The sequence below is a fragment of the Carcharhinus amblyrhynchos genome, chromosome 23 (genome assembly GCF_965287045.1).
Source record: "Carcharhinus amblyrhynchos chromosome 23, sCarAmb.v2.hapA, whole genome shotgun sequence".
NCBI classification, from domain to species: Eukaryota; Metazoa; Chordata; class Chondrichthyes; order Carcharhiniformes; family Carcharhinidae; genus Carcharhinus; species Carcharhinus amblyrhynchos.
In genome coordinates this window covers 3,845,640-3,863,490 of record NC_137346.1, presented here as the reverse complement: position 1 = coordinate 3,863,490, position 17,851 = coordinate 3,845,640, and the positions used below count along the sequence as shown (strand labels likewise).

The window sequence follows — 17,851 nt, the reverse complement described above, 5'->3', positions numbered from 1 at the left end:
CACATATTCCCTGGAAGTTAGAAGAACGAGAGACAATCTCACTGAAACCTGGAAGGTTCCAAAGGGGCTTGACAGGCTAAACACAAGAGGTTGTTTCCCTGGGCTGGGGAGTCTAGAAGTGTCAGGATAAAGGGGCCAACCATTTAGAACCGTGATGAGGAGACACTTCTTCACTCAAAGGGTTGTGAATCTTTGGGATTCTTTACACCAGAGGCTTTGTGGTGGCTCAGTTGTTGAGTTTGTTCAAGCCAGTAATTTATAGGTTTTGGGGTACTGGGGAAACTCAGGAATATGGAGTTAGTACAGGACGTTGGAGTTAAGGTAGATGATCAGCTGGGACCTTGGTGAATTGTGTAGCAGCCTCTGGGGACTGGATAGCACGATCCAGCTTCTGTACCTCAGTTCAAAGGGGAAATGCTAACCACTGCTCCAGAGCTGTGAGTAAGAGCTGTGGCCCATTGTTTTGTATGGATTGTAAAGTTACTGACCTCTCCACGTTTCCAGCGTGTCCATCTGGATTATCAGACTGCAGGAGCAGCCAGTTTTTATCCATTTCGCCCTGTACAAAAACAAGAGAAATAGAATCCTACAGTGCAGAAGGAGACTATTCAGCCCATCGAGCCTGTACTGACCACAATCCCACCAAGACAATTTAACATGGTTAATCCACCTAACCTTTCAGACTGTGGGAGGAAACCGGAGGAAACCCACGCCGACACAGGGAGAATGTGGAAACTCTGCACAGATAGTGACCCAAACCGGGAATCGAACCCGGGTCCCTGGCGCTGTGAGGCAGCAGTGCTAACCCACTGTGCCACTGTGCCACCCATCAGGTAGCAAGCTGACTTGGACACTGGCCTGCAATGATGATACTTGCATTTATTCAGAACCTCTCACAACCCAGCACGCTCTACAGACATGGAAGAACTTTGGAATTGTGGTCACTGTTGTAATTTCCCAGATAGAAATGCAGGAACAGGAGTAGGCCATTCAGCCCCTCCAGCCTGCTCCTCTATTCGATAAGATCATGGCTGATTTAGGAAACACAGCGGCCAGTTTATGGATGATCTGACTTGTTCAGTGACAGTGAAGGAGTACAATTGGTTCAGAAAACATTTCCTCTGGATAGTGGCAATGGGATTGAGTGGAGAAGTGTTATCCTTTCACATTCTATCCTTTGAGAATATGGGAAGACATTTTGGGATGTGGATTTAACAATCCAACAGCACATCACCCCATGAACCCTTCCTCAAGTGCCACCTCCATCCTTGTAGCAGCCCCTGATATTTTCCCTTCAAATCCCCCTGGCAGCAAGGATCAATTTAGAATGGCCAATCCACCTAACCCGCACACCTTTGGAGTGTGGGAGGAAACCGGAGCACCCGGAGGAAATCCATGCAGATACGGGGCAAATGTGCAAACTCCACACAGACAGGGCAACACCGTGACACAGTGGTTAGCACCACTGCCTCACTGCTCCAGGGACCCAGATTCGATTCCTGGCTTGGGTCACTGCCTGTGTGGAGTTTGCATGTTCTCCCCATGTCTGCATGGGTTTCATCCGGGTGCTCCGGTTTCTTCCCACGGTCCGAAGGTGTGCTGGTTAGGTACATTGGCTGTGCTAGATTCTGCAGATACCCCTTCACAATAAGAAGTCTCACAACACCAGCTTAAATTCCAACAGGTGTATTTGGTAGCACAAGCTACTAGTTTCCAGAGTGCTGTCCCTTCATCAGGTAAGTGGGAGTTCTGTTCACAAACAGGGTATATGAAGGTGGAAAAAAGCCATAAAGATGGGTACCTGGCATAAAAATAGCTGTCCGGCACATAAGGGGTTAAAAGGCATTAAACCTGCACTGACTTCCAGCACAGACACTGACCTTCAAACACAGGCAATCACTTAAAATTTAAACCACAGGACAGACAGTTAATTGAGTTAAAACGTGGAACAGAAGCTTCAGGAAGCCAGGCACCTTAAAAGAGATAAAGCTAGCTCTGGGATAATGGGGGTCTGATAGGGAGATTAAGAGAAACACGAAGGAACCATGTACTACAAGAATAGAATAAATTAAGTCATTGATAAGAGGAAATGTACCCATTCATGGAACAATGTGATATTGAAACGATAATTGAAACGATAAAGCTGTCCGTAATAATGAGCTAAGAAATGTTGTACCCATTTGACTGTAACGATGTGATAATTGTGTCTGGTCCACCTATTGTGTAAAGGGTATAAAGGTGGACTGCTTCTATTGTCTCATCAAGAGAAGGTAGCTGTCCAGTACTGCGAGGTGCTGGTGCCGTCTCTCCACGAAGCTTCGTTAAAAATAAACTGCGTTACTGACCCTCCAGTCGGACTCAGAAGTGGTATTTTTTTCCCACAACAGTATATAAAGACACAAACAGGATATATAAAGACAGAAAATGTTTCGGAACAGAACTCCCACTTACCTGATGAAGGAGCTGCGCTCCAAAAGCTCCAAATAAACCTGTTGGACTTTAACCTGGTGTTGTGAGAATTCTTACTGTGTTTAACCCAGTCCAACGGCGGCATCGCCACATCATGACCCCCCCCCCTCCTCTTCACCAGGGTGAGTGTCTCATTGTACTGCGCAGTCAGCAAAAACAATTCTTACAAAGTCTAAACACTGTGGTTGCTGGAAATCTGAAATATAAGCAGAAAATGCTGGAAAGACAGGAGTAAACCACCTGAATTGTCCTGGTTACCCAGAGTTTACGAGTACGGATTAAGTTTGCTTACCTGGTCCGGACTCTCAAGACTAAACAGGCAGCTTCTGTTTCTGGTCAAGTTATAAAATAGGGAACTATAGAATGGGGAAATGGAAAGTGGAAATGCAATCAGTTATGTAGAAAACATTGAATTCAAAGAAATATGAATGGAAAGATCCCAGAACATTTGAACCATTGAGGTCTGTGTACACACACGGACAGGTCTGGAGCTGCCCCCTAACTCTGAGGGGTGAGTCTGAGCTTCGGATCATTGCCTGGCTGGGTTTCAGTGCCCGGTGCCCTCACCCTCAGTGTCAGGAGGTTGTGAATTCATGCCCTCCCCTCCAGAGATTGAAGTATAAGACCCAGGCTGACAGTGCCAATGGGGCACGTATGGGGCATCGCAGTTTTGGAGATGCCATATTTTGGGCAGAGCTCAGTGGTCAGCACTGCTGCCTCACAGCGCCAGGGACCTGGGTTCGATTCCAGCCTCGGGTCAGTGTCTGTGTGGAGTTTGCACGTTCTCCCCATGTCTGCGTGGGTTTCCGCCGGGTGCTTCAGTTTCTTCCCACAGTCTGAAGATGTGTGGGTTCGGTGGATTGGCCGTGCTAAATTGCCCCTCAGTGTCAGGGGAATTATCAGTGTAAATATGTGGGGTTATGGGGTTAGGGCCTGGGGGGGATTGTGGCCGGTGTAGGTCCGATTGGCCAAATGGCCTCGTCCTGCACTGTTATGTTTCTGAGGATCCTCTGACCCCTCAGAGAGGGGCAAACAACCCAGGGGTCAATTCTGTAAAAGTGTCTGGGAGTTCTGCCCGGTGATCTGAGCCAAATTATAACTTTTAATCGATATTATTAAAAGCAGATGATCCTGTTATTACGCTGCTGGTGGGACCTTCCTGTGGCAATACTTAAAATAAAGATACATGTAAAATACTTTGTGTTGTCCTGAAATTGTGAAAGGGTCTTTGTGTTAGGTGTTGCATTGATTTCTGTTCTTGCTTCCGCACTCTTCCCTTTAGTGTCCTCTTGCCTGCTCGGTGTCTGATTAGACAATGCAGAGAGTTTTCAAGCGTATATTCACACAACCCGTGGGTGCCTATTTCACCCCCCGTATCATCACCCCACCAGGATTTTGCAATTTTGCCAGCACCCGATCACAGAGTTTTACAACACAAGAGGCCATTCAGCCCATCGTGTCTGTGCTGGCCATCAAGTACCCATCTATTCTAATCCCACTTTCCAGCACTCTGTCCATGGTTGTGCATGCTACCAAATACTCATCTGGCGCTTCTTAAATGTTGTGAGGGTTCCTGCCTCGATCACCCCTTTCAGGCAGCGAGTTCCAGATGCCCACCACCCTCTGGGCGAAAGAGTTACTTATTAAATCCCCTTCAAATGTCCTGCCCCTCATCTTAAATCAATGCCTCTTTGTTATTGACCCTTTGACTAAAGGGAAACGTTCCTCCCTATCTGCGTTACCTATGCCCCTTTTGCACAGTTCAATCAACTGTTCTAAGGAAAAGAATGCCAGCCTGTCCGGAATGCTCCAGCCCAGGCAATATCCTGGTGAATCTCCTCTGCACCCTTTCTTGCGCAGTCATATCCTTCCTGTGGCCTAACGAATGTTTTATACAGCTCCATCACAACCTCCCTGCTCTTATGTTCTATGCTAATAAAGGCAAGTATCCCATGTACCTTCCTAGTCACTGTACCTACCTATCCTGCAGGGATCTTTGGACATGCACCCCAGGGTCCCTCTGATCTTTATGCTTCCCAGTGTCCCACTGCCCATTTTATATTCCCTTGCCTTGTTAGTCCTCCCAAAGGGCATCAACTCAGTTTCAGGATTAAATTCCACTTTGTGTTTTGACCAGCACATCCATATCATCCTCTAATCTCAAGCTATTTACCACAGCCCCAGTTTTCGTGTCATTTGTGAACTGCCTGTGTTGTTAAACAGTTTGAGTTTTGGACAAGTCCAAACTTGGGGAACTTTGAAGGTTTCTAAATGAGAAAACAGGGAGAAAAATAATGTCTGAAATGATCGAGTTGCTCATTCTGATTGGTAAATAGGAAGGAAATTCATTTTCACAATCACCATCTGGTCTTCCCGTACAACCCCAGGCTACTGGAGTGTAAAAAACAGACAACTTCACAGAATAGAATCTCTACAGTTCAGAAGGAGGTCATTTGGCCCATCAAGTCTGCACCGACCACAATCCCATCCAGACCCTATCCCTGTAACCCCATATAACCTACTAATCTCCCTGACACTAGGGTCAATTTAGCATGGCCAATGAACCTAACCTGCACATCTTTGGACTGTGGGAGGAAATCGGAGCACTCGGAGGAAACCCACGCAGACACAGAGAGAACATGCAAACTCCACACAGACAGTGAGCTGAGACCAGAATTGAACCTGGGTCCCTGGCACTGTGAGGCAGCAATGCTAACTGCTGTGCCACCATTCCACCCTTGTGTGTATATTTGATTTGATTTGATTTATTATTCTCACATGTATTAACATACAGTGAAAAGTATTGTTTCTTGCGTGCTACACAGAAAAACATACCGTTCATAGAGAAGGAAATGAGACAGTGCAGAATGTAGTGTTACAGTCATAGCTAGGGTATAGCAAAAGATCAACTTAATGCAAGGTAAGTCCATTCAAAAGTCTGACAGCAGCAGGAAGAAGCTGTTCTTGCGTTGGTTGGTACTTGGCCTCAGACTTTTGTATCTTTTTCCCGACGGAAGAAGATGGAAGAGAGAATTTCCAGTATGTGTGGGGTCTTTAATTGTGCCGGCTGCTACACTGAGGCAGCGGGAAATGTAGACAGAGTCAATGGATGGGAGGCTGGTTTGTGTGATGGATTGGGCTACATTCACCACCCTTTGTAGTTCCTTGAAGTCTTGGGCAGAGCAGGAGCCCAGACCAAGCTGTGATACAACCAGAAAGAATGCTTTCATTGCTGCATCTATAAAAGTTGGTGAGAGTTGTAGCTGACATGCCAAATTTCCTTAATCTTCTGAGAAAGTAGAGGCATTGCTGGGCTTTCTTAACCATAATGTTGGCGCGGGGGAACCGGGACAGGTTGTTGGTGATCTGGACACCTATATATACCACCTATATACACCACTTTTCACCATCCTAAGGTGTTGCAAAACACTCTACAGCCAAAGTACTCTGGGAGTGTTATCGACTGTTCCAATGCAATATACACAGCCACCCGTTTGTACACAGCAAGATCCCGCAAGCACCACTCTCATAACCTGAGGGCTGACAGGATCTCAGTTCAATGAGGGACTGCACCCCCAGCCAAGCTGCATTCACTCAGTACATCAGTGTTTGGCTGGATTCAGGGTTGCCAACCCTTCGGGATTGGACTGGAGTTCTGAGGAATTGAAGAGGAAACCCCCAGGACTCTGGGGGGGGGGAGGGAATCATCGCCACGTTAATAAGAAGCTTTGATGTTTCCTTTGAAGTTTTCTCTTTACTCATTTTCTTTATCTTTGCAATTGGTGAAAAGAATAATGCTGTTTGTCTGAGAGTCGAGCATCATCCAATTGGGTGATGAGTCTTTCTGCTTTCCAGCTGGTGTAGGAAGGTGCTGGTGAACCCACTGCACTTCATGAGGTGTAGGCAAACCCACCGTGCTGTTAGGGAAGGAGTTCCAGGATTTTGACCCAGTGACAGTGAAGGAACGGTGATATAGTTCCAGGTCAGGATGGTCAGAGGGAGACTTGCCAGTGGAGGTGTTCCCCTGTATCATGCCCTTCTCAGTGATGGGGGTTAGGGGAGGAACCCTGCTGGGAAGTTAAGAACATAAGAAATAGGAGCAGGAGTCGGCCATCTAGCCCTTCGAGCCTGCCCCGCCATTCAATAAGATCATGGCTGATCTGAAGTGGATCAGTTCCACTTTCCCGCCCTCTCCCCATAACCCTTAATCCCCTTGTCTGTCAAAAACCTATCAACCCACATCTTAAATATATTCAACCAGGTAGTCCCCACCCACTGCTGCCGCTGCGGTGGAGAGAGTGAATGTTTAGGGTGAACAGGATACTGATCGATTGGAATCATTCAGAAACAAGAATGGGAATTTTAAATGGAGGCATTTCTGTGCTGGAAGTGAGTGTGGGGCGGGGTGATGTGTAAACAGGATCTGGAGCGGGTCAGGACTGAAAGCAGCAGAGACAGTGGGTTATATCCAGTCAGTCCCACTCCCACACTCTCCGCTTCACAACTCTAACCAAATACAATCTGTCCTCTCTCCTCCAGGACACTCTCTCTTTCCAACACAAACAACAGCTCATCTCTTATCAATGCGATCACCCTCATTTTCCAGGTGACTGTCTGTGTGGAATTCGCACATTCTCCCCATATCGTAGAATCATAGAATCCCTACACAGCAGCAGGAGGCCACTTGGCCCATCGAGTCTGCACCGACCGTAATCCCACCCGGGCCCTATTCCCGTAACCCTGTTCATCCCCCTGACACTAGGGTTAATTTAGCGTGGCCAATCCACCTAACCCGCACATCCTTGGACTGTGGGAGGAAACCAGCGCACCCAAGAAAACCCACGCAGACACGGGGAGAACATATAAACTCCACACAGTGACCCAAGCTGGGAGTTGAACCTGAGTCCCAGACGCTGTGAGGCAGCGGTGCTGACCACTGGACACTGTGCCATCATGTCTGCGTGGGTTTCCTTCAGGTGCTTCAGGCTCCTCCTGCAGTCTAAAGATGTGAGGGTTAGGTATATTAGCCATGGTAAATTGCCCTTTACTGTCAGGTGGATAATATGGTGGGTTAGGGGGATAGGATTTGGGTAAGATTATTGTTGGTGCAGGCTCGATGGGCCAAATGGCCTTTTTTTGCACTGTAGGGATTCTTGAATCTTCTAAAGTATAAATTCAACTCTTCCTCCATTTCCTTTTTTCCCACGATTACTTCCTCATTTTCATTCTCTGGAAGACCAAAGATCACTTTACTTTTCTTTATTTGTAAATACCTGCAGGAACTCTTACCCTTAGCTCTTATATTTCTGGTTAAAACACTTTCAAACTTAATTTCTCAGCCCTTATTCTTTCAATTATTTTTTGTTGTTTTTTATATTGTGTTCAATTTTTGATCTGACACCAATCGTTGCTGGATCTGGAGGAGGGAACCGAGTGTATGGTGTCGAAATTTGCTGATGACACCAAGATTGGTGGAATGGCAAATTGTGCGGAGGGTGTGGAGAGTCTACAGAAGGATCTAGATAGGCTGGGCGAATGGGCCAGGAACTGGCAAATGGAATTTAATGTTGGCAAGTGCGAGGTGGTCCACTTTGGTAGGAATAATGGTAGGAAGGATTATTACTTACGTGGAGAAAAACTGCAGCAGGCGACGGTGCAGAGGGACCTCGGGGTCCTTGTGCATGAGTCGCAAAAACCCAGCTTGCAGGTGCAGCAGGTGGTCAGGAAGGCGAATGGGATGCTGGCCTTCATAGCGAGGGGAATTGAATATAAAAGTAGGGAGGTCTTGCTGCAGCTGTATAGGGCATTGGTGAGGCCGCAGCTGGAGTACTGTGTGCAGTTTTGGTTGCCGTACTTACGCAAGGATATTTTGGCCTTGGAGGGAGTGCAGAGGAGGTTTACTAGGCTGATACCGGAGTTGAGGGGGTTGAGCTATGAGGAGAGGCTGAATAAATTAGGCTTGTACTCGTTAGAGTTTAGAAGAATGAGGGGAGATCTCATTGAGATGTATAAGATGATGAATGGGATGGATAGGATAGAGGTGGAGAGACTCTTCCCGCTCAGACAGGATAGTAGGACTAGGGGGCACAGCCTCAAGATAAAGGGGAGGCGGTTTAGAACGGAGTTGAGGAGGAACTTCTTCACTCAAAGGGTGGTGAATCTCTGGAATTCTCTGCCCGTTGAAGTGGTGGAGGCTGCCTCGCTAAATATTTTTAAGACGCGGGTTGATGGGTTTTTGATAAGAGAGGGGATTAAGGGTTATGGGGAGAGGGCGGGAAAGTGGAACTGAGCAGCGACAGATCAGCCATGATCTTATTGAATGGTGGGGCAGGCTCGAAGGGCTAGATGGCCTACTCCTGCTCCTATTTCTTATGTTCTTATGTTGCAGAATTAGACGTTTCTTCTTTCAGTTTGATATTGACTTTCATTTCCTTAGCCCCAGCCGATGCATTCTTCCTCTAGAATCTTTCTTTCTCACTCAAATGTACCTTTTCTGAGTATTATGAAATACATCCTTAAACGTTTGTCCCCCCACTGCACTTCCGCTGACCTCTCCCTTAATCTAATTTGCCAGTTCATGTTAGCAAGCTCTTTATACTCTCATAATTTTACTTATTTAAGTTTAAAACACTAGACTTATACCCACTCGTCTCTCCCTCGAACTGAATGCAGAACTCAATCATGTTATGATCACTGTTACCTGGGGCCTCCTGTACTGTGAGTTCATTAACTAATCCTGCCTCATTGTATATAACCAAATCTCGAGTAGCCAGCTCTCTGGATAGAATCCAACTCAAAAGTATGCTATGGATTCATCCTCCAGGCTAATCTAATTTGTTCAATCTAAATGCATCTTGAAAAGAACCATTATTATCACGGTATCTTTATCAAAAATCCCCATTATTTCTCCCTTTGTACCCTGTCCTATAGTGTTGTTACTGTTAGGATGCCTATAAATCACTCCCACAAGTGATATCCTACCTTTAATATGCCTTGCTTCTGCCCAAACTGAGTCTCAGGGCAAGGTTTTCCAGCCACGCTCACCGAAAAACTGGAAAATCCCACCCGAGGTCAACGGACCTTTCCATGGCCTGCCTCTCGCCTGCTCCAATTCCCGTGGCGGGCAGGACTGGAAAATTCCGGTGTCACTCTTTAAAACATGGTGATCTTTATCTAATGTGTCAATACCACCCAAGACACGTGGCAATGCAGAGTTGCCGAGCAGAAACTGATAGCAAAGTTCCGCACACATGAGGACGGCCTCAACCGGGATCTTGGGTTCATGTCACACTATCTGTAACCCCCACGACTTGCCTGAATTTTCAAAATCTCACTAACTGTCCTGGCTGGAGACAATACACATCGCTTTACCCCCTGCTTAACCCTCTCTCCGCTCACATTGTCTGTACCTGTAAAGACTTGATTACCTGTAAAGACTCGCATTCCAGCCGTTGTCTTGTAATCGAGTTTGTGTCTGTATATTCCCTGTTTATGAACCAAATCCTGCTTTCACCTGATGAAGGAGCAAAAGCTCGTGCTACCAAATAAACCTGGTGTTGTGAGACCTCTTACTGTACAATACCATCCTGAACAGAGTTACACTCAGTATCTCATTTCTTGTCCTTGTTTAGTTTTGAATATTCAGATTCTAACCATGGTCAGCAAACAGTTGTGAATCTGTGCTGCCAATCAGATCATACATAAATATTTTTATTTGTTTCACAAAGGCCACAACCGTTTAGATACAAAGCCTTTAGTTCTGAGCTTTTACTGTCTTTGCAACCTCTAGACTTATCCGCTGTTCTTTTCGACCATACTCTGATTATCATTCCTCTTATTGCTCTCCTGCTTTCTTGTCTTGCCTTCCATATTTTATAGAATCATTCAGCTCAGAAGAAGCCCTTCAGCCCATCGAGTCCGCATCGACATATTACAAACACCTGAACTCCCACCTAGTTCCATCTGCCAGCACTTGGCCCAGAGCCCTGGATGGAACATGCCAAATGCTCATCCAGGTACTTTTTTAAAGGATGTGAGGCATCCCACCTCCACCCCCCTCCCAGGCAGCGCATTCCAGACCCTCACCACCCTCTGGGTAAAAAAAGTGCTCCTCATTTCTACCTAAACCTCCTGCCCCTCACTTTGAACCCATGTCCCCTTGTGACTGACTCGTCAACTAAGAGGAACAGCCGCTCCCTATCCACTGTGTCCATGTCCATCATTATCTTGTACACCTCATCAGCCTTCTCTGCTCCAATGAAAACAATCCAAGTCTATCCACCCTCTCTTTGTAACTTTAATGTTCCACCCCAGGCAGCATCCCGGTGAATCTCCTCTTCCCCTCCCTCCAGTGCAATCACATCCTTCCGATAATGTGACGATGAGAACTGCACACAGTATTCCGGCTTTACTGAAGTTCCATCCAACTCCAACATGACTTTCCAGCTTTTGTAATCAATTAATATATTTAATTTATCACATCTTCCCAAACCTGATTTCTTGCCCCACTAAGTAGTTTAAAGCCCTCTCTACTGCCCTAGTTACACAAATTCATTGAATCATAGAATCCCTGCAGTACAGAACCACCATGTGGGTGGCACAGTGGTTAGCACTGCTGACTCACAGCGCCAGGGGCCTGGGTTCGATTCCCAGCTTGGGTCACTGTCTATGTGGAGTCTGCATGTTCTCCCCGTATCAGTGCGGGTTTCCGCCAGGTTCTCCGGTTTCCTCCCACAGTCTGACAGACATGCTGGTTAGGGTGCATTGGCTGTGCCAAATTATCCCTCAGTGTACCCAAACACCGGAGTGTGACAACTATGGGATTTTCACAGTAACTTTATTGCAGTGTTAATGTTAGCCTCCTTGTGACACAAATAAATAAACTAAAAAAAAGAGGCCATTCAGCCCATTGAGCTGCACTGACAGCAATCCCACTCTATTCCTGAAACCCCACATATTTACCCTGCTAGTCCCCCCTGAACTACAGTCAATTTTAGCATGGCCAATCAACTGAACCCGCACATCTTTCAGATTGTGGGAGGAATCCGCAGCATCCGGAGGAAACCCACGCAGACATGGGAAGAATGTGCAGACCCCACACGGGCAGTGAGCCAAGCTGGGAATTGAACCCTGGCACTGCGAGGCAGCATTGCTAACCACTGTGCCACCCACTCATTGCCAGAACACTGCTTCCAGCAAGGTTCAGGTGAAGAGCGTCTCAAAGGTACCGATTCCACTTTCCCTGGGGGCAATGCCAGTGTCCCATGAATCAAACCCATTTCTCCCACACAAATATTTGACTTGATTTGATTTTGATTTGATTTATTATTGTCGCATGTATTAACATACAGTGAAAAGTATTGTTTCTTGCGCACAATACTGACAAAGTATACAGTTCATAGTGAAGGAAACAAGAGAGAGCAGAATGTAGTGTTACAGTCATAGCTAGGGTGTAGGGAAAGATCAGCTTAATGCGAGGTAAGTCCATTCAAAAGTCTGACAGCAGCAGGGAAGAAGCTGTTCTTGAGTCGATTGGAACGTGATCTCAGACTTTTGTATCTTCTTTCTGGAAGAAAGTGGAAGAGAGAATGTCCGGGGTGTGTGGGGCCCTTAATTATGCTGGCTGCTTTGCTGATGCAGCGGGAAGTGTAGACGGGGTCACTGGATGGGAGGCTGGTTTGTGTGATGGATTGGGCTGCATTCGCCACCCTTTTGTAGTTCCTTGCGGTCTTGGGCAGAGCAGGAGCCCAGACCGAGCTGTGATACAACCAGAAAGAATGCTTTCTATGGGGCATCTGTGAAAGTTGTAACTGTTTGAGCCACACATTGAACTCTCTGATCTTATTTATCCTAAGCCAATTTGTTTGTGGTTCGGGTAATAATGTAGCGATTATTACCTTTCAGTTTCTGCTCATGTTCTTTCAGCAGGACCCCTCCCCTATTCTTTCCAATGTCATTGGACCTTGCATGGGCCACAACCACTGGATCCTCCCCCTCCCACTGCAAGTTCCTCTCTGACCCGTAGCTGCCTGGACTCCCACCCTGACTGAGAAAACTGTGTAAGAAGTCTCACAACACCAGGTTAAAGTCCAAGAGCTGTTGGACTTTAACCTGGTGTTGTGAGACTTCTTACGGTATTTAGCCCAGTCCAATGCCAGCATCTCCACCTCATGAGAAAACTGTGTCCAGCTCTCTGACTATGCTGTCTCCGGTTGCTGTTCTATTCAGATTAACTCCCCCCCACCCTGTCAGGTCACCACCCCATCCCCTGGGGCACCCAACACTCTGGCACCCCACCTCGCTGGGGTTTCCACCCCACAGCCCTTATCATTTAACTTGTAGTTTCTCTCAATGTCATTCAGTGGTAATCAGGTTGCCTGTTAGTGGTGGGTGCACGGTTACTTAGTTAGGTGACTCTTCAGAGCTGCTAGTTACTGTCTGTGAGGGTGGCTCAGTCCTTTGGAATTATTACTGAGTTACCAGAGGGTTTTGATAATGCGAGGAGTCCAAATCAATACTGCACTCAACCTGTGGAGTTCAAAAGCAAAGTGAGAGGGGGGAGGAGGCACAGGCGAGGGGGCGGGGAGACCTTGCTGGACCCCCACCCCTTGTCTAAGATTCCCCACCCCTCTCCTGGGTCCCCCCTCCTTCAGAGGTCCCCAGCATCAATGTCAATCTTCAGTCAATTCAGTATCAAGAAACAGCTGAAAGTACTAAATATTGCACAGATTATGGACCCTGACAATATTCCAGCAATAAGACTGAAGATTTGTGTTCCAGAACTTGCCACTGCCCTAGCCAAGCTGTTCCAGTACAGTTACAACACTGACATCGACCTGGAGAATTGCCCAGGTATGTCTCATACCAAAAAGCAGGATAAATCCAACCTGACCAATTACCGCCCAGTCAGTCCATCATCAACCCAGGTTATTGACAGCGCTGTCCAGCAGCACCTGCTCAGTGATGCCCAGTTTGGGTTTCTCCAGGGTCACTCAGCTCCTGACCTCATTACAGCCTTGGTTCAAACACGGACAAAAGAGCTGGATTGCAGAGGTGAGGTGAGGGTGACCGCCCTCGACATCAAGACCACATCTGACCAAGTGCGACATCAAGGAGCCAGAGCGAGACTGGAGTCATTGGGGATCGGGGTCATGCCTGGCACAAGGGAAGATGGTTGTGGTGGTTGGAGGTCAGTTATCCCAGCACCAGGACATCACTACTGGAGTTGCTCAGGGTAGCATCCTAGACCCAATCACCTTAAGCTGCTTCATCAACACCTTTCATCCACCAGAGGGTCAGAGGTTGGGATATTTGCTGGTGATTGAACAATGTTCAAGAACATTTTCAAATACTGATGCGGTCTGTGTCCAAGTGGGAATACCCAGGATTAGGATGAAACACCACGTTCACCCCACACAAGTACCAGGCAGTGACCAAGAGAGAATCTAACCATTTCCCCTTGAATGATACTGCAATCACTGAATCCCCCCCACCTCCCACTCCCCTTCCCCCTGTCCCCCCACCCCACTAACCATCAATATCCTGGGGATCACCACTGACCAGGAACTGAACTGAACGAGGCATATAAACACTGTGACTACTCGAGAAGGTCAGAGGCTGGGAATCCTGCAGTGAGTAACTCACCTCCTGACTCCCCAAGGCCAGTCCACCACCTACAAGGCACAAGTCAGAAGTGTGATGGAGCACTCTTCACATGTAGCTCCAACAACACTCAAGAGCATCCAGGACAAGAGCAGCCTTGCTTGATCAGCACCCCATCCACCACCTTCCAATTGCATTTCCTTCGCCACCGACACACACTGTATAAACCGACAGGGTGCACCGCACCAATACCAGCGTCCAAACCTGCGGCCTCTCTGAGCGAGAAGGTCAGGAGCATCAGATGGCAACACCATCACTTGGAGTTTCCCTTTAAGCCACTCACCATCAGACTTGGAAATAGATCGCTGTTTGTCTGCTGTCACTGGGTCAAACTCCTGGAACTCACAATTAAAAATACGTTTGGTTTATCGACACCACAGGGACTGTATCAATCCCAAAATACAGCTCACTATCACCTTCTCAAGATCTGTGGGCCAATGACAGTCACATCTTAAGAATAAATAAATGGAACAACAGACAGTGCATTCGATCTAATTCTTTGAGGGACTTTACAGTTTTCCTCATATATTTGCAGAGATTTTACAGTCTCCACCTTTCGTCCTGTTTTTCATATTCCAGAACAATCTGGGGCATTAGATCTGCAGCTAATCCAAAGGTCAGAGACAAGGGAGAAATTATTTACCAGCTCAGTACAAACAGAGGTCTGAATGTTCCCTTACCTGAGTTAATCACCCCGAGAGTGAATGAAAAGCTTTCTGCTGGTGGCAAGCCTCTAACCCTCCCTACCCACTATCTATTCGGCCAATCTTACTTCCAATCTTTTGACAGTTGTTGCATTTCCAGTTTTTCGAGAATAGCACGTAACAGCAAATGTTCCTCCTGTATAGAATTACACCTCCTTTCACCCTCCACCACCCTCTTTCACCCTTGTATTAAGTTGATCTTTCTCTACAACCTAGCTATGACTGTAACACTACATTCTGCACTCTCTCCTTTCCTTCACCCCTATGTACTCTATGAATGGTATGCTCTGTCTGTACAGCATGCAAGAAATACTTTCCACTGCATCCCAATACATGTGAGAATGATAAATCAAATCAAATTAAATCAAATTGCGAGGGTCCTCTGCCAGCTTCTCACCCACACCAAACCTATTTCCCATTTTATGGCGGGAGTGGGGGGTGGGGGCTGGGTGGGGGGGGGGGGTGGGGGGTAGGAGGGGGAATGAGGCTTCGGGAGCACAGTTAGTCTTGGGCTTATTGAGGTCCTTAAGTGGCTACTTATTGCCGTGTCCCACCTTGTCACAGCAGGGGGAGGCCCAGGCTAAGTGGGTAATCCAGCAGTTTATTGGGCATTCCGGTGTCAGATAGGAAGGGGGAGGATCTCCTATGGGGGTCCTGTGCCCATTGGAAACATTCCCCCCCCATCCCCCCCATATCCCTCTGTAACCCCCTGACCCTGGCCTATCATCCCACTTCCCTCACCGGGCTTTGCCAGCCAGGTCCTTGCTGCTATCCCGAACTTCCATAAATCCGGCTTTCATAACCCTCTTTTTCCGGGACTGGCTGAGGTCCCAGCAGTGGCCACCCCGCTATCCTGCCTCCTCAGGGACACAGAGCTGTCGGCCAATTGGACTGGCCGACGGTTCCCTACGATGGGAATTCCTGTCCGGAAGAGGGACAACACCCTGCCGAATGTAAGGTGACCGAGAGAGCTTAAAATCCAGCCTTAGAGAGAAGTCAAGCCCCAGCCTGTTCCAACTTGTCTGATTGTTGCGATTGCTCAAAACATCCTTGTAACTTTGTTCTGCAGTCTCCAGTGATCCATTATCCTGATATGGAAACCAGGGTATTCTGAGTGTGGCCTCACTGATTTAATGGAAATTTAACATTACCTTCCAGTTATTGCTTTCCGTTCATCTCGCGTGGATAGAGGATTGGTTGTCTAATAGGAGGCAGAGAGTTGGTATCAATGGGTGCTATTTGGATTGGCGGTTGGTGACTAGTGGAGTGCCCCAGGGATTGGTGCTGGGGCCTCAGCTATTTACCATTTATATAGATGATCTGGAGGAGGGGGCTGAGTGTAGGGTGTCGAAATTTGCTGATGACATGAAGATGAGTGGAAAAGCAAATTGTGCGGAGGGTGTGGAAAGTCTGCAGAGGGATCTGGATAGGCTGAGCGAGTGGGCGAGGACCTAGCAGATGGAGTACAATGTTAGCAAGTGTGAGGTTATCCACTTTGGCAAGAATAATAGTAGGAGGGATTACTATTTAAAGGGCGAAAAGCTGCAGCATGCTACGGTGCAGAGGGACCTGGGGGTCCTTGTGCATGAGTCGCAAAAACCCAGTCTGCAGGTGCAGCAGGTGGTCAGGAAGGCAAATGGGATGTTGGCCTTTATAGCGAGGGGGATTGAATATAAAAGTAGGGAGGTCTTGCTGCAACTGTACAGGGCACTGGTGAGGCCGCAGCTGGAGTACTGTGTGCAGTTTTGGTCACCGCACTTGCGCAAGGATATTTTGGCCTTCGAGGGAGTGCAGAGGAGGTTCACTAGGCTGATACCGGAGATGAGGGGGTTGGACTATGAAGAGAAACTAAATAGACTGGGTCTGTACTTGTTGGAGTTTAGAAGGATGAGAGGGGAATCTTATAGAGACGTATAAGATAATGGAAGGGTTGGATAGGGCAGAGGTAGAGAGATTCTTCCCGCTTAGAAAGGATAGCAGGACTAGAGGGCACAGCCTCAAGATAAGGGGAGGGGGCAGTTTATTTCGGAGTTGAGGAGGAACTTCTCCACTCGAAGGGTGGTGAATCTCTGGAATTCTCTGCCCATTGAAGTGGTGGAGGCTACCTCGCTAAATATACTTAAGTCACAGGTAGATAGGTTTCTGACAGACGAGGGAATTAAGGGTTATGGGGAGAGAGCGGGAAAGTGGAACTGATCCACAACAGATCAGCCATGATCTTATTGAATGGCGGGGCAGGCTCGAGGGGCTAGATGGCCTCCTCCTGCTCCTATTTCTTATGTTATCTGGAAATTAATCCCAATCCTAGGTTCCCAATCTTTGGAATTTCAGTGATTTGCCGTGCTGCTTTAGTGATTAGTGTAGCTCTATCCCCCAGATCGCTTTGCTTCGCTGCACTATTTAGTTTCTTGACACACGTAAGCCAAGGGTGGTTTGGTCATGTGGTCCATTATTGACCTCTCTAATGCTTGAAATAGATTTAAATATCTCCATAACACTGTGACAAAACCGGGTCTCTGAAATGTAATGGCCCCTCCCCAGTGATAGGCACAGAATACAGTCCCTACAGTGCAGGAGGAGGTCATTCAGCCCATCAAGGCTGTGCCAACTCTCTGACAGAGTATCTTACCCAGGCCCTCTCCCTATCCCATACATTTACCACGGCTAATCCCTCTAACCTACATATCTTGGGACACTAAGGGACAATTTAGCACGGCCAATCCACCTAATCTGCACATCTTTGGAGTGTGGGAGGAAACTGGAGCACCCGGAGGAAACCCATGCAGACACAGGGGGAATGTGCAAACTCCACACAGACAGTGACCTAAGGCTGGACTCGAACCCGGGTCCCTGATGCTGTGAGGCAGCAGTGCTAACCACTGTGCCACCGTGCCACGATACAGAAACAGGCCCAGGTCAGGAGGGGAGGGAGAAAGGATAAAGGATGAGAGAAAGGGCGGGGGGTGGGGGAGAAAGTGGGGAGGAGGGATGTAGAGTGGGGAGGGGAGAATGCAGAG

The 17,851-nt window shown here is 47.6% G+C and overlaps 1 protein-coding gene across 2 annotated transcripts in view; it reads right to left on the bottom strand.

Moving 5' to 3' along the window:
• LOC145357369 (transient receptor potential cation channel subfamily V member 3-like) overlaps positions 1-14,889 on the bottom strand; it is a 48,331-nt gene extending 33,442 nt beyond the window's left edge. For both annotated transcript variants that reach the window (XM_080210674.1, XM_080210675.1), the window contains exons 1-3: positions 14,811-14,889; positions 2,762-2,825; positions 489-559 (exon numbers count right to left, since the gene is read on the bottom strand). In XM_080210674.1, the coding sequence (XP_080066800.1) occupies positions 489-553 (65 nt within the window). In that variant the 5' untranslated portion in view covers positions 554-559; positions 2,762-2,825; positions 14,811-14,889. The remainder of the gene's footprint in view (positions 1-488; positions 560-2,761; positions 2,826-14,810) is intronic.
• Positions 14,890-17,851: the final 2,962 nt, after the last annotated feature.